The 12,838-nt window shown below is 54.3% G+C and overlaps 1 protein-coding gene across 1 annotated transcript in view; it reads left to right on the top strand.

The window, feature by feature from the left end:
* Positions 1-6,129: 6,129 nt before the first annotated feature.
* Positions 6,130-12,838, top strand: part of ANTXRL (ANTXR like) — a 49,762-nt gene continuing 43,053 nt past the window's right edge. The window contains exon 1 of the mRNA XM_075935709.2: positions 6,130-6,576. Within this exon, the coding sequence (XP_075791824.2) occupies positions 6,419-6,576 (158 nt within the window). The 5' untranslated portion in view covers positions 6,130-6,418. The remainder of the gene's footprint in view (positions 6,577-12,838) is intronic.

The following is a 12,838-nucleotide window of genomic DNA, read 5'->3' as shown; positions in this document are numbered from 1 at the left end:
GAAAGATCCATTTCCCCTGGAAAGGGCGCCCAGCGGGCAGCACTGGTGGGAGGGGCAGACCGCCTCTCCCAGTAGTGAACACACGCCGTGCCCTCAGCCTCAGGCGTGGTTTACACGGGGCAAGCGGATCCGCTTGTGACCCGCCGACAGTCTGATTCGCTGAACCGGATCCAAACCGGAGCCGCCTCGCTTGGCGCTTGGACGTCGGCTCCAGGTTTGCTGGCAGTAACTGACATCGGCCGGGGAGGGAGGCGCCTGGCTGCGGCCAGAGTGAGTGTGAGTGGGTGTGTTTGTGAAAGCGAGAGCTAAGGCCTGCCAGTGTGTGGGGGGAGGAGTTAGGGGGTTTGTGTCTGCGTGTAGGTAGGAGGCCTGCATGTGTGAAAGGGCAGGGGGTGGGGGGGAGCAGAAACTTAAGGCTGTGTGTATAGGGGGAGGGTTGTATGTGTTGGTGGGAGGGCTGTGTGTGTGTGTGTGTGTGTGTGTTTTGTGAGGGATGTAGGCAGCAGGTGTGTGTATTTGCAGGGGGATGGGTGGGAAACTGGGGGGAGGGTAGGTGGAAGGAATGGGGGTAGGGTAGGTGCTGGTGGGAAGGCTGTGTGTGTTTGTGGGGGTGTATCTGGGTGTAGGTGCTGGTGGGAAGGCTGTGTGTGTTTGTGGGGGTGTATCTGGGTGTAGGTGCTGGTGGGAAGGCTGTGTGTGTTTGTGGAGATGTATCTGGGTGTAGGTGCTGGTGGGAAGGCTGTGTGTGTTTGTGGGGGTGTATCTGGGTGTAGGTGCTGGTGGGAAGGCTGTGTGTCCTGGGGGCATAGTTGGGGGGTGTGTCTGGGTGTAGGTGCTGGTGGGAAGGCTGTGTGTGCTCGTGGGGGGGGGTAGTTGGGAGGTGTGGGGGTGTATCTGCGGGCTAGGTGCTGGTGGGAAGGCTGTGTGTGCTCGTGGGGGTGTATCTGGGTGTAGGTGCTGGTGGGAAGGCTGTGTGTGTTTGTGGGGGTGTATCTGGGTGTAGGTGCTGGTGGGAAGGCTGTGTGTGTTTGTGGGGGTGTATCTGGGTGTAGGTGCTGGTGGGAAGGCTGTGTGTGTTTGTGGGGGTGTATCTGGGTGTAGGTGCTGGTGGGAAGGCTGTGTGTCCTGGGGGCATAGTTGGGGGGTGTATCTGGGTGTAGGTGCTGGTGGGAAGGCTGTGTGTGCTCGTGGGGGGGGGGTAGTTGAGAGGTGTGGGGGTGTATCTGCGGGCTAGGTGCTGGTGGGAAGGCTGTGTGTGCTCGTGGGGGTGTATCTGGGTGTAGGTGCTGGTGGGAAGGCTGTGTGTGTTTGTGGGGGTGTATCTGGGTGTAGGTGCTGGTGGGAAGGCTGTGTGTGTTTGTGGGGGTGTATCTGGGTGTAGGTGCTGGTGGGAAGGCTGTGTGTGTTTGTGGGGGTGTATCTGGGTGTAGGTGCTGGTGGGAAGGCTGTGTGTCCTGGGGGCATAGTTGGGGGGTGTATCTGGGTGTAGGTGCTGGTGGGAAGGCTGTGTGTGCTCGTGGGGGGGGGGTAGTTGAGAGGTGTGGGGGTGTATCTGCGGGCTAGGTGCTGGTGGGAAGGCTGTGTGTGCTCGTGGGGGGTAGTTGGGAGGTGTGGGGGTGTATCTGGGTGTAGGTGCTCGTGGGAAGGCTGTGTGTGCTCGTGGGGGGTAGTTGGGAGGTGTGGGGTGTATCTGCAGGGTAGGTGCTAATGGGAAGGCTGTGTGTGCTCGTGGGGGGTAGTTGGGAGGTGTGGGGGTGTATCTGGGTGTAGGTGCTGGTGGGAAGGCTGTGTGTGCTCGTGGGGGGGGTAGTTGGGAGGTGTGGGGGTGTATCTGGGTGTAGGTGCTCGTGGGAAGGCTGTGTGTGCTCGTGGGGGGTAGTTGGGAGGTGTGGGGGTGTATCTGGGTGTAGGTGCTGGTGGGAAGGCTGTGTGTGCTTGTGGGGGGTAGTTGAGAGGTGTGGGGGTGTATTTGGGTGTAGGTGCTCGTGGGAAGGCTGTGTGTGCTCGTTGGGGGTATTTGGGAGGTGTGGGGGGGTAGGTGCTGGTGGGAAGGCTGTGTGTGCTCGTGGGGGGTAGTTGGGAGGTGTGGGGGGGTAGGTGCTGGTGGGAAGGCTGTGTGTGCTCATGGGGAGTAGTTGGGAGGTGTGGGGGTGTATCTGGGTGTAGGTGCTGGTGGGAAGGCTGTGTGTGCTCATGGGGAGTAGTTGGGAGGTGTGGGGGTGTATCTGGGTGTAGGTGCTGGTGGGAAGGCTGTGTGTGCTCATGGGGAGTAGTTGGGAGGTGTGGGGGTGTGTCTGGGTGTAGGTGCTGGTGGGAAGGCTTTGTGTGTACAGTTTTGTGTAAAGGGTGTGGGGGTAACAGGGCTGGGGGCAATATGTTCCCGAGTTCCGGCCTATGTCTGGGCGATGCAGTGACTTGCTGTCTGGGTCCCTGAGCCCAAAGGCAGACACAGTCACACAACACACATCCAGAGCAACACACACAACCCATCCCTGCACGTAGATCCCTACACGCACTGTACACACAACACTCTCCTCCACACTCACCACATGTACCACCATACATGCGCTCCAAAACAGACACAACACACACTCCTAACACCCCATACACAGCACCACTGCATGCAAGCCTCACATATATGCAACATGCACTCCTGCACAGATGCACCAAATACTCCTGCATACACCCCCAACATAGACACCAAATAGACACACACACCCCTAAACATACACACCAAATACACACACTCTTCCACGTGCACCAAACACCTCCTGCTTCCCATCCATACACACAGTTAGCCACAAAGAGCCCCCAGCCCCGCCACTCTCCTGCACCCACCCACCTCCCACAACACTAGACACTGGTGCCTCCAGGCAGCACTGGTAGGTACCCAAAACACAGCCATAGATCATAGGCATACAGGGTCATACGGTCTCTGGCAGATCTGTCTCCCCCCCCACACACACACACTCACACTCACACTCACTTCCCTAGAGCAGTGGTTTATGACCCATGGTCCATGGAGCCCTTGGGTCCTGGGACTGTCTCAGATTTCCATTCGAAACTCTGCAAGGGTCTGCAGATGAAAGCTGATTGAACCCCCCTAGAGTAGAGGGATTTTTACATTGGATCCCCTGGGTTGGAGGTGGGAGGAGCAGGCTGCCCTACTGATCGCGCCAGCCCTATGGCATCAAGGGGTCAGGCTATACGGGTGAGATGGTTTCATTCCAACCCCCCTCAGCACTTTGCCCTTGGCGTCTCGGTTGTGCGCCCCGGGGCAGGAGATGCTAATGGGGGACACGGTGAAAGGGTTGCTTCCGAATTTAAGAACATAAGAACGGCCATAGCGGGTCCTGTCTGCCCACAGTGGCCAATGCCATCTGCCGCAGAGGGAGTGAACAGAACAGAGAATCATCATGTGATCCCTCCCGTCACCCATTCCCAGCCTCTGACAAACAGAAGCTAGGGACTCCATCTCTACCCATCCTGACTAACAGCCATTGATGGACCTAACCTCCATGAATTGATCTAGCTCTTTTCAAAATCCTGTTATAGTCTTGGCTTTCATAACATCATCTGGCAAGGAGTTCCACAAGTTGACTGTGCCTTGCATGAAGAAATACTTCTTTTGGTTTGTTTTAACCCAGCTACCTATTCATTTCACTTGGTGACCCCTAGTTCTTGTGCTGTGGGAAGGAGTAAATCATTCTTTATTCACTTCCTCCACACCAGTCATGATTTTACAGACCTCTATCATCCGCCCCCTTTGTTGTCTCTTTTCCAAGAAGTCCCACTTGTATTACTCTCTCCCCATATAGCATCTGTTCCATACACCTAATCATTTTTGTTGCCCTTTTCTGAACCTTTTCCAACTTCAACATATCTTTTTTGAGATGGGGCAACCACATCTGCATGCAGTATTCCAGATGTGGGCATGCCCTGGATTTATACAGAGGCAATAAAATATTCTGTCTTATTCTCTATCCCTTTTAAAATAATTCCCAGCATTGTTTGCATTTTTGACTGCCGTTGCACATTGACAGGAGGTTTGCAGAGAACCTGAAATGACTCCAAGATCTCTCTCTTGTCTGGTAACAGCTAATTTAGACCCCCATGGTTTATGGGTAGAGTTGGGATTATGTTTTTCAATGGGCATTACTTTGCATTTACCAATATTGAATTTCCTCTGCTATTTTGTGGCCTAGTCACCAAGTTTTGTGAGATCCCTTTGTAGCTCTTCACAATCTGCCTGGGACTTAACTATCTGGAGCAATGAGTAGACTTATGGCACCTTAGAGACTAACCAAAATATATGGGATCATGAGCTTTTGTGTGTAAACCCTCCTCTTGTCCACTTTTTCCTCTCCACTCTGCTCATTGGAGGAAGTGAATTCTGCCAATGAAAGCTCATGATACTCTGTGGCTCCGTCTAGACTGGCATGATTTCCCGCAAATGCTTTAAACGGAAAAGTTTTCCGTTAAACGCATTTGCGGAAAAGAGCATCTAGAGTGGCACGGACGCTTTTCCGCAAAAGTACTTTTTACGGAAAAGCGTCCATGACAATCTAGACGCGCTTTTGTGCAAAAAAGCCCCAATCACCATTTTCGCGATCGGGGCTTTTTTGCGCAAAACAAATCTGAGCTGTCTACACTGGCCCTTTTGCGCAAAAGTTTTGCGCAAAAGGACTTTTGCCCAAACGGGAGCAGCATAGTATTTCCGCAAGAAGCACTGATTTCTTACAGTAGGAAGTCAGTGCTCTTGTGGAAATTCAAGCGGCCAGTGTAGACAGCTGGCAAGTTTTTCCACAAAAGCAGCTGCTTTCACGGAAAAACTTGCCAGTCTAGACACAGCCTGTATGTTTTGTTAGTCTCTAAGGGTACGTCTACACAGCAGCGTGATTCCGAAATAACAAAACGTGCGCCTACACAACAAGCTTTTATTTCAAAATCATGTCAAGCCAGACGACTTCTTACTCCGACTCCAGGAACCCTCATGTCACGAGGAGCAAGGGCAATCGGAAGAGGAGTCCTCTTCCTCCCACTTCCTGCTGTGCCGACAATACCAAAAGCCCAGTTAAGCTCCGTCAGCTTCAGCTATGCAATCCGACTGTTGCCCTGCTGTGTAGACCTACCCTATAAGGTGCCACAGGACTCCTTGTTTTTAAAGTTACAGACTAACACAGCTACCCCCCTAGAAGAGACACTCTGTCCCCTGCCATGCCAGGCCAGTGGTTACTGTGAAAGGGGGGGTCAGGTCTGACTCTGTCCCCTGCCATGCCAGGCCAGTGGTTACTGTGAAAGGGGGGGTCAGGTCTGACAACTGATATTTGGGAGCACGTAGGCAGGACCCTCTGCTACTGAGGGGTAAAATGAGGGTTTGGGGTAACACTGCCCCACATTGCAGGAGAGATGGAGGTTAATTATTTGAGCACACACCTGCTCTCGCCTTTCCCCTCTAGGGTGGCCAGGTGTCTGGTTTTGTGCCGGACAGTCCAGTATTTGAGCTTTCTGTTTGGGAAACAAATTGAGAAAATATCAATGTCCAGTATTTTCTAAATAAGATGGAATGTGTGTCCAGTATTTTTGTTGAAACCATCTGGCAACCCATCCCCGCACTGGGAAGGAGCCTGGTTTGTTATGAACCCCGGAGCTATTTGGGTGACTAATCCGGATTCCGGCTAGCTGGGCTGTTTCCAAAGCAGCGCTTGGAAACCAGTGGGCAGGAGTCTGGGCTGTTCGCATGACACTTGGCTGATTACACTGATTCCTCTGCAGACAAAAGGGCAGCAGGGAATGCCACATCCCTGAAACCCCCTCTGCCCCTGACTACGGCAGCGATCTGGGTCTCCTCGACCTGTTCCTCTGTTCCCTGGCCTGGCTTCTGTCTGTTGCAGGAGTCGGGCTTCCCAGGCCCCTGCATAGACCCACAGCCTCCTAGGGGTGGAAGAGACCCCAGGAGGTGATGGAGTCCAACAAAAAGTCTGAAGGGAAGAGATTGGCCAGCGAGGGAGCCGGGCAGAGCTCTGGTGGGACTGGGAGGGGGGTGTTGCCAGGGAGGGGCGGTTGCATGACATGGGGGGCTCGCTTGCGAGTGCAGCCGCGCCTCTCTCCAGCTCCGCAGCCCGGAACAGGAAAGTCCCATCTGAGCTCCCCCCTAAGATCCTGCCTCCCCCCGCCTACGAGTCTCCCTGTGGGAGAAGGCGGCTCGCAGGAGCTCAGCCCCGCCCGGGAGGGAGCAGCGGCGGCGGCGGCGGGATGGGGCGTTAGGGACCCGGCTCCGAGACCCCCCTGCACCTCCCCAGCTGCTGCCCTGCTCTGGCCCGAGCCCGCGGGGTGGGGGAGCCGGTTCTGCGCATGTTTGCGCGGCGCCCAGAAACTTTCCCCGGCTCCTGATCCGACTCGGGGCAGCAGGAGGAAAATGGCGAGAGGCTGGGAGCGAGCGGCGCTTCTCTGCGCCTGGCTGCTGCTGGCGGCCGGGGGCCCGGCGGCCGGCGCGCAAGCCGAGCCGGAGGCGGACGGGCGAGAGGACCAGCGCTCCTGCCACGGGGCCTTCGATCTCTACTTCGTCCTGGACAAGTAAGTGGCAGGGCCCGGCCCCAGCGCGTCTCCGCCCTGCCCGGCCGGGGCCGCTGCGCAGGGCCCGAAGGCAGCCACGCTGGGAGCGCAGCTCGGTGCGCCCTGGGCGCGCAAGGGTTAGGCGCGCACAAGGCGCGTCTTGCGTCCGCGGTGAAGAAATTCGGGGGCTTCTAGGCGGCGCTGACTTAGTTATGGGGTGCAATCCAAAGCATTCGCCTAGTGCTAGGTCCTCCCCTGGGGCACACGTGGCTAATCACAGGCGACAAAGCTTGGGCCAGCAGATTGATTTTAAGAAGCCAAGAGTTGTGTGTAGCAATTGTTTACCTGCCTGGGTGAAAGTATTTCCCAAGTTAGTCCCTGGGGGATTGTAGTTTGCGCTGGCATTTGAAATATATTAATTAAAACACCTTGGCCAACGCCTTTGTAGACACGCCCTATCAGCCTACTATCCACATGGCCTCAGGTCTGATGTCTACACATTTGTAAGATGTGTTTTAACCTGTCGTCCTCAAGTCAGCTGTACAACTGTAGACCGGGCACACGGTGAGAGGGCATGGATGTGCATCCCCGGTTGGGTTTAACTCTTGCATGCAGCTCACGGTTCAAGGTGACAAGCAAGGAATGTTTGTGCCCCGCCGATGGTAGAATGGTAGCTACTTTCGTTCGCGTGCGTTAAAACATGACGAGAGATTGGAGCTTTGTTCCAATGTGAATCCGACCAGAGGATGGCTCTGTACGCACATGTCTGTCTCTAGTGGGGGAAGTGTTCACGTTGGGCCAAAAAGCACCTCCTCTAAAAAGCTGGTGACTTTGGTTTGCTCTGAAAGCAAAAGCCTCAAACCACTTCCCAAGGTGGTCTTTGTTGTTCTAGGAACATGAATCACAAAATACCTGAATGTCGACTCAGGTTTATTCCAGTTCTTTCTGACTGCAGCATCAAATGCACTCGTGGCAAGATTTTGAATTGTTGTTATCCATGTTAGCATGCTGATCTCCAGCATGTGATACCAAAAAAAAAAAAAAAAACCCAAACAAAAACAGTAAAATGCCTATTGGTGTTTGAGATGAGGGTTCTCTCTGTGTATATAACATTGCACAATGTGATTTCCTTGCCTTGAAATGTTACTGTTAGATGCCTGGTTAATTCAAAGCCTTGAAATATTGGTTACTGTCAAACTGGGGCATTGAAATTGTGTTGCAACTTGATCCCCTGACTTAATTGTGACTGTGGTGGCGATGGTCTATGTGTAGGGTCCAAACCTGCAGCCACAAAAGTCAGTGGCACCCCCCCTCACCCCGATCCACTTCCACTGTACCTAGATTAGGCCTCAAAAGTCAGCCAGAGGATAAAAACCAAAGTGTTTGGAATGAAAAACGCCAGCCAGGGAATTTGGTTGTTTATGTTGAAAGTGTTTCTTTGTGCTTATAAGGTCGGAACTTGGTCCCACTGAAAGCAGGGGTGAAGTTCTGCTGGCCAGTGGAGAGTAGGACTGTAACACGCTGCACAGATTCGGTGCCTCAGTTTACAATCTGTGGGCTGCCCTCGCATTGTTGCAGAGTGCCAGGGTGTCAGTGGCAGCTGTGTGCACAAACTGAAGCTGTATGTGGCCGGTGCTACTTGAGTACATGATTCGTATGGCAGCCCAGGGGTGTTCTGAGGACGGAGTTCATGAATGTATGGACAGTGGCTCTTGGAACAGGTTCACAGGAGGGAGCCAGATAATAATAAAATAAACAAAAATAAAAAAGCCAATATGATTCTGGGCTGCATTAACAGGAGTGTGGTGAGCAAGACCCGAGAAGTCATTCTTCCGCTCTGCTCTGAGCTGATTAGGCCTCGACTGGAGGATTGTGTCCAGTTCTGGGCACCATGTTTCAGGAAAGATGTGGAGAAATTGGAGAGGGTCCAGCGAAGAGCAACAAAAATGGTTAAAAGTTTAGAAAACATGAGCTATAAGGGAAGGCTGAAAGAAAAGAAAAGTTTGGAAAAGAGAAGACTGAGAGGGGACGTGATAGCAGCTTTCAAGCACCTAAAAGAACGTTACAAGGAGGAGGGAGGAAAAATTGTTCTCCTTGGCCTCTGAGGACAGGACAAGAAGCAATGGGCTTAAACTGCAGCAAGGAAGGTTGAGGTTGGACATTAGGAAAAACTTCCTACCTGTCAGGGTGGTGAAACACTGGAATAAATTGTCTGGGGAGGTTGTGGAATCTCCATTCCTGGAGATATTGAAGAGCAGGTTAGACAGACGCCTGTCAGGGATGATCTAGATGGTGCTTGGTCCTGCTGTGAGGGCAGGGGACTGGACTCGATGACCTCTCGAGGTCCCTTCCAGTCCTAGTTTTCTATGCTTCTATGAATAAGTAAGAGCTGACAGGGTAGGGATATCTTAGGGTGTCAGAAGGGAGGATAGCTAATCAGAGGGCCGGGGGGGGGAGTGAAACGGACTATGTAACATACACATTTTGGGGATCCCATTTATTCAGATGTGAACTGGGCCCCAGTTCTGGTTCCAGCTTCTAATGGGATAACCCCAAACCTCGTGCGGTGCTGGGGCCTAGTGGGGCCAGCACCTCCCAGGCAGCACCGTGCGGCTTGCCTTCCTTCACGTGTGCCTGGCCCGCGTGGAGTTGGAGATGCTCAGTCTGGATTGGATGGAGAACAGTGGGGCCGAAACGTTACCATCGTGAAACACGCAGGCTTGAACCGATGACTGTGGGGCCCTCTCTGCGTGAGTGACAGGCCCTGTCCGAAGAGTCAACCCGTGTGAACGAGAACGACTTTTAAGTCGTCTCTGCGGCTTTGCTCCCTTCTGGGAAGATGTTATCTCGCGTCAAACGGAGGCGGACGAGAAGTCGCTTCTCTTATTCGCAGAGGCAGCGTACATTACCGCAATGACTTGATCAGGGCTTGATTTCCTTTTCCCTGCTGCCAGCTGGCGTCTGCAGGGATCAGATCCTCACGGCATCAGCCAGCAGAGGGAGAAAGCTCATGCCCTGGTGAAGTTATTGGTATGATGTACGGTGCCAATTAGAAAGGGAGAGTTGCTGAGTTTGTGCAGTTTTTCCTCCTCCGGATGTAGATTCCATCCTCCTGCATCAACTGCAGGGGCTAGGCAGCGTCCGGGCGGAGGGACTGATGCCTGGGTATCGGAAGGCCTGACGTGGGAGAAAAGCAAAGGCCCACCATGCAGTGGGTGTCAGACCACAGAAAGGATAAGGCCCCGGTGAACTTCCTATCCCTGTGGACAAACCTGTCTTGAAGCTACGGCCGGTGGACCCTGGTGGGTACAGTCCTGCCCCGGGGGTCTGTGTTCTTGCTATGGTGTGTTGTGGTGGGACCGCATTGACCTATTGTAACGAGGGCTGCTCTAAAGCAGCAGTTCTCACCCTTTTTGGCTCACCCCACTCAACGCAGACCTTTCCGCGGCCTCCCCGCCAGCCGCCCGCGATGACAAAATGGGAGCAGGAGGGGGTGGGGATGAGGGGTCTGGGTGGGAGGGTGCAGAAAGGGAATGGGGTAAGGATGGGGGCGGGGCACTTACCTGGCTCTGTCTCCCCTTCTGCTCCCAGGCACCACCCCCACTGCTCCCATTGGCTGGGATTCCGGCCAATGGGAGCAGTGGCGAAAGCCTGCAGGTGAGTGGTTTCCTCCATTGCCATTCCCCCCAGCTGAGGGACCTGCTTCCTTCCCCTGCAAGCTGGATCTGGGGCTCCCCCACTCACGCCACACTAGGGCGGGCTCCCTGCTGCAGGGGGACTGAGCTCTGAGCCCACAGCCCACCTGCAAGGCAGTCGCGGCCCACTCCTGAGCCAGGGACCACCCGTGGGGCACCATCGCTCTAGTGGGGCAATCCTGAGAGTGCCGACTCCGGGCAAATTGCTCCGCCGTCGCCGCCACGGCCCAGGACTGGTTCCTCCGCTCTACGGCACCCCAGGCCCGTCCAAAGAACGCGTCTCTTTCGCCACTCGCTAACCTGAAGCCACGCAAGCACTTCCCTCAGACGCTCGCGGCCAGGAGCGCTCCTGACCGGGAGGGGGGATGGTGAAACCCAGGCTCTTCCGACAAAAGGATCTTCTCCATGCTGCCCCTGGCTTATTCAGAGAACGGTCCCTCGCGCGCGTGTTTGAAATGTTGGAAACGTCGCTTCTCCCGCTGGCGGTGACCTGCGGCCACGTCCTGCCCCCTGCTCCGCGGACTCCGGGGATGTCTCCTGGGGCCTTGCGGGCGTGTCCCAACATGGTTCCCCCAGCCCGTTGCATAGCGAGGTGGTCGTGGCAGATGGGCGTCAGTTAGGCGGCGGCTGTGTGTCGGGATGTGAGCGACTAGCCGAGCTTATCGGTTAGCACTATCGACTTTCGGCACACACCCCCCGCCCACGTTTCGCTCTGCGGCTCTGCAATATTAAGAGGCAGGGGCGCTGGCCTGTGAAGACGCTGGCTCAGTTCCTGGCCTCTCATTCGTCAGCATTAAACCCACTGCCACTCTGGCTGGCTTCCCTGTCCTTTACAATGCAGAGCGACAGTGGGGGAGGAGTTGCGGGTTGACCACTGACTCGCGGGAGCAGGGACTGAGCCAGGTCTACACACGCCGGCTCTGCAAGCCAGACCGAGTCCTGTAGCTGCTGATCCTTCTCAACATATCAAGGGGCTGATAACAAAAATGGATACAAAAAATCGATTAAAAAATCGATAAAAAAAAACCCATGAAAAATCTGACGACAACTTGATTAGGAAAGTAACCACATTCTAACATCCTTAGTTGTGTGGGTGTGTGAAAAATTACTTCTTAGTCCCATCCAGAGCTGCTGAGGCCGGCTCTGCTCAGGGCTTTGGTCCCGGGGCTCTGTTCAGACCCTGTGGTGACATCCTTAAGCCGCCTTGCACCCTACTGTGTTGCTTTGACACCTGGTTGCCACTGTGTCGAAACGCACTTGCAAAACAAAAACAAATCCCAAACTGACCTCTAGTGTTTTCCAATTATGGAAACGCCTGGTAGCATCACTCTAATTGTCTTATCAGCACAGCGATTAGAAGTCTCGTTTCAAGGGGTTTCTAACTCGGATATGAATATCTGATCTTGGCGAGTGCTTGACATGACCGCTCTGAGCCACGTCGCTAGTTGTTTATTGACCCAATGCAAAGAACTCCTTTTGGGTAGCTCTGAGCTATGTGGCAGGAGGAAGAAAGAAGAACGTGGGAGTTTGGGATATATTTTTGCATCCCTCTAACGGCGGCGTTTGACAAGGATCGTGGAGACGGTAAGCACAGTTTAGTTGCAGACTTCTGTGTATGCACAGGACAGACAAGAGTTGTGCAAGTTTCCCCGGGAAAGCCCTGGCCAGCATGCATCAGCCGTGCCCCAGAATTGGCCCGTCTCTGAGGCTGAGCCGGGAATGTGATCTCAGCCGATTCCCTTCTTGGCCTCTCTTCCGGCCCTTCCGACAAGGAGATCAACTAGTCCTCCAGGCAGTGGATGGCGACAGACCACTAACTCAGTTGCATCCAGGCCTCACAGTTGCTAGGTGAGAAGGTCTTTCTGTAATTACTGCCCTGGGTCAAATTTGCAGGGGCGGGGCTGAGGGCAGAAGGGGCGGGGCCTACAGCAGTCAGCCCTTCCCACCACCCAGACAGCAGTGTTGTCCTCTCCCAGCTGTTAAAGCCAGGTGGCGTGGCGGAGAGGTGCTCCCACGGCCGTTCAAAGGGGTCTGGCTGTTCAAAGGAGTGGTGGTAGCAGCTGGGGTTTCTGGACCCCCATGACACACCGGGCCCCCATGTAATTACCTCCTTTGGCCCCTCCCCCCATCCCGTCAGCGGGTCTGATTGATACTAAACGTATGACCGTGTCTGAGGTCAGCTTAGATGATCACGGTGATCTCTTCTGGCCTTAAATCCGTGACTCAAGGAACCGGCCTGCCTGCCGGCAATACTATTTATTATCCTCCAACCCTGATCGGCTGGCACTTTTCCTCCCAGCCTTTCGTCCCTGGGGAAACAGTGCCGCTGAGGTTTGGGTTGCATGTAACCAGGTAGGATAGCAAGGAAGTTCTCCTGCAAACAGGTGCTTTGTTTCGGACATAGATTTGTTCCTGGAACCAGGCTGTGTGTCTTTGGGCTTTGTCCGATGTGTCCTTTTGGCAGAGAGAAAACCTGATTGTGCCCCAAAAAGAAAAGGCTGAAAGGCAGCCCCCACTGTGAACTGATGCACGGTGATTGTGTTCGATGTCGCATGTATAGCTGACAGGGGGAAGCAAAAGGATTAGCA

The sequence above is a fragment of the Pelodiscus sinensis genome, chromosome 8 (assembly GCF_052426305.1).
Source record: "Pelodiscus sinensis isolate ZL-2025 chromosome 8, ASM5242630v1, whole genome shotgun sequence".
NCBI classification, from domain to species: domain Eukaryota; kingdom Metazoa; phylum Chordata; order Testudines; family Trionychidae; genus Pelodiscus; species Pelodiscus sinensis.
This window is presented reverse-complemented; position numbering and strand designations above follow the sequence as displayed.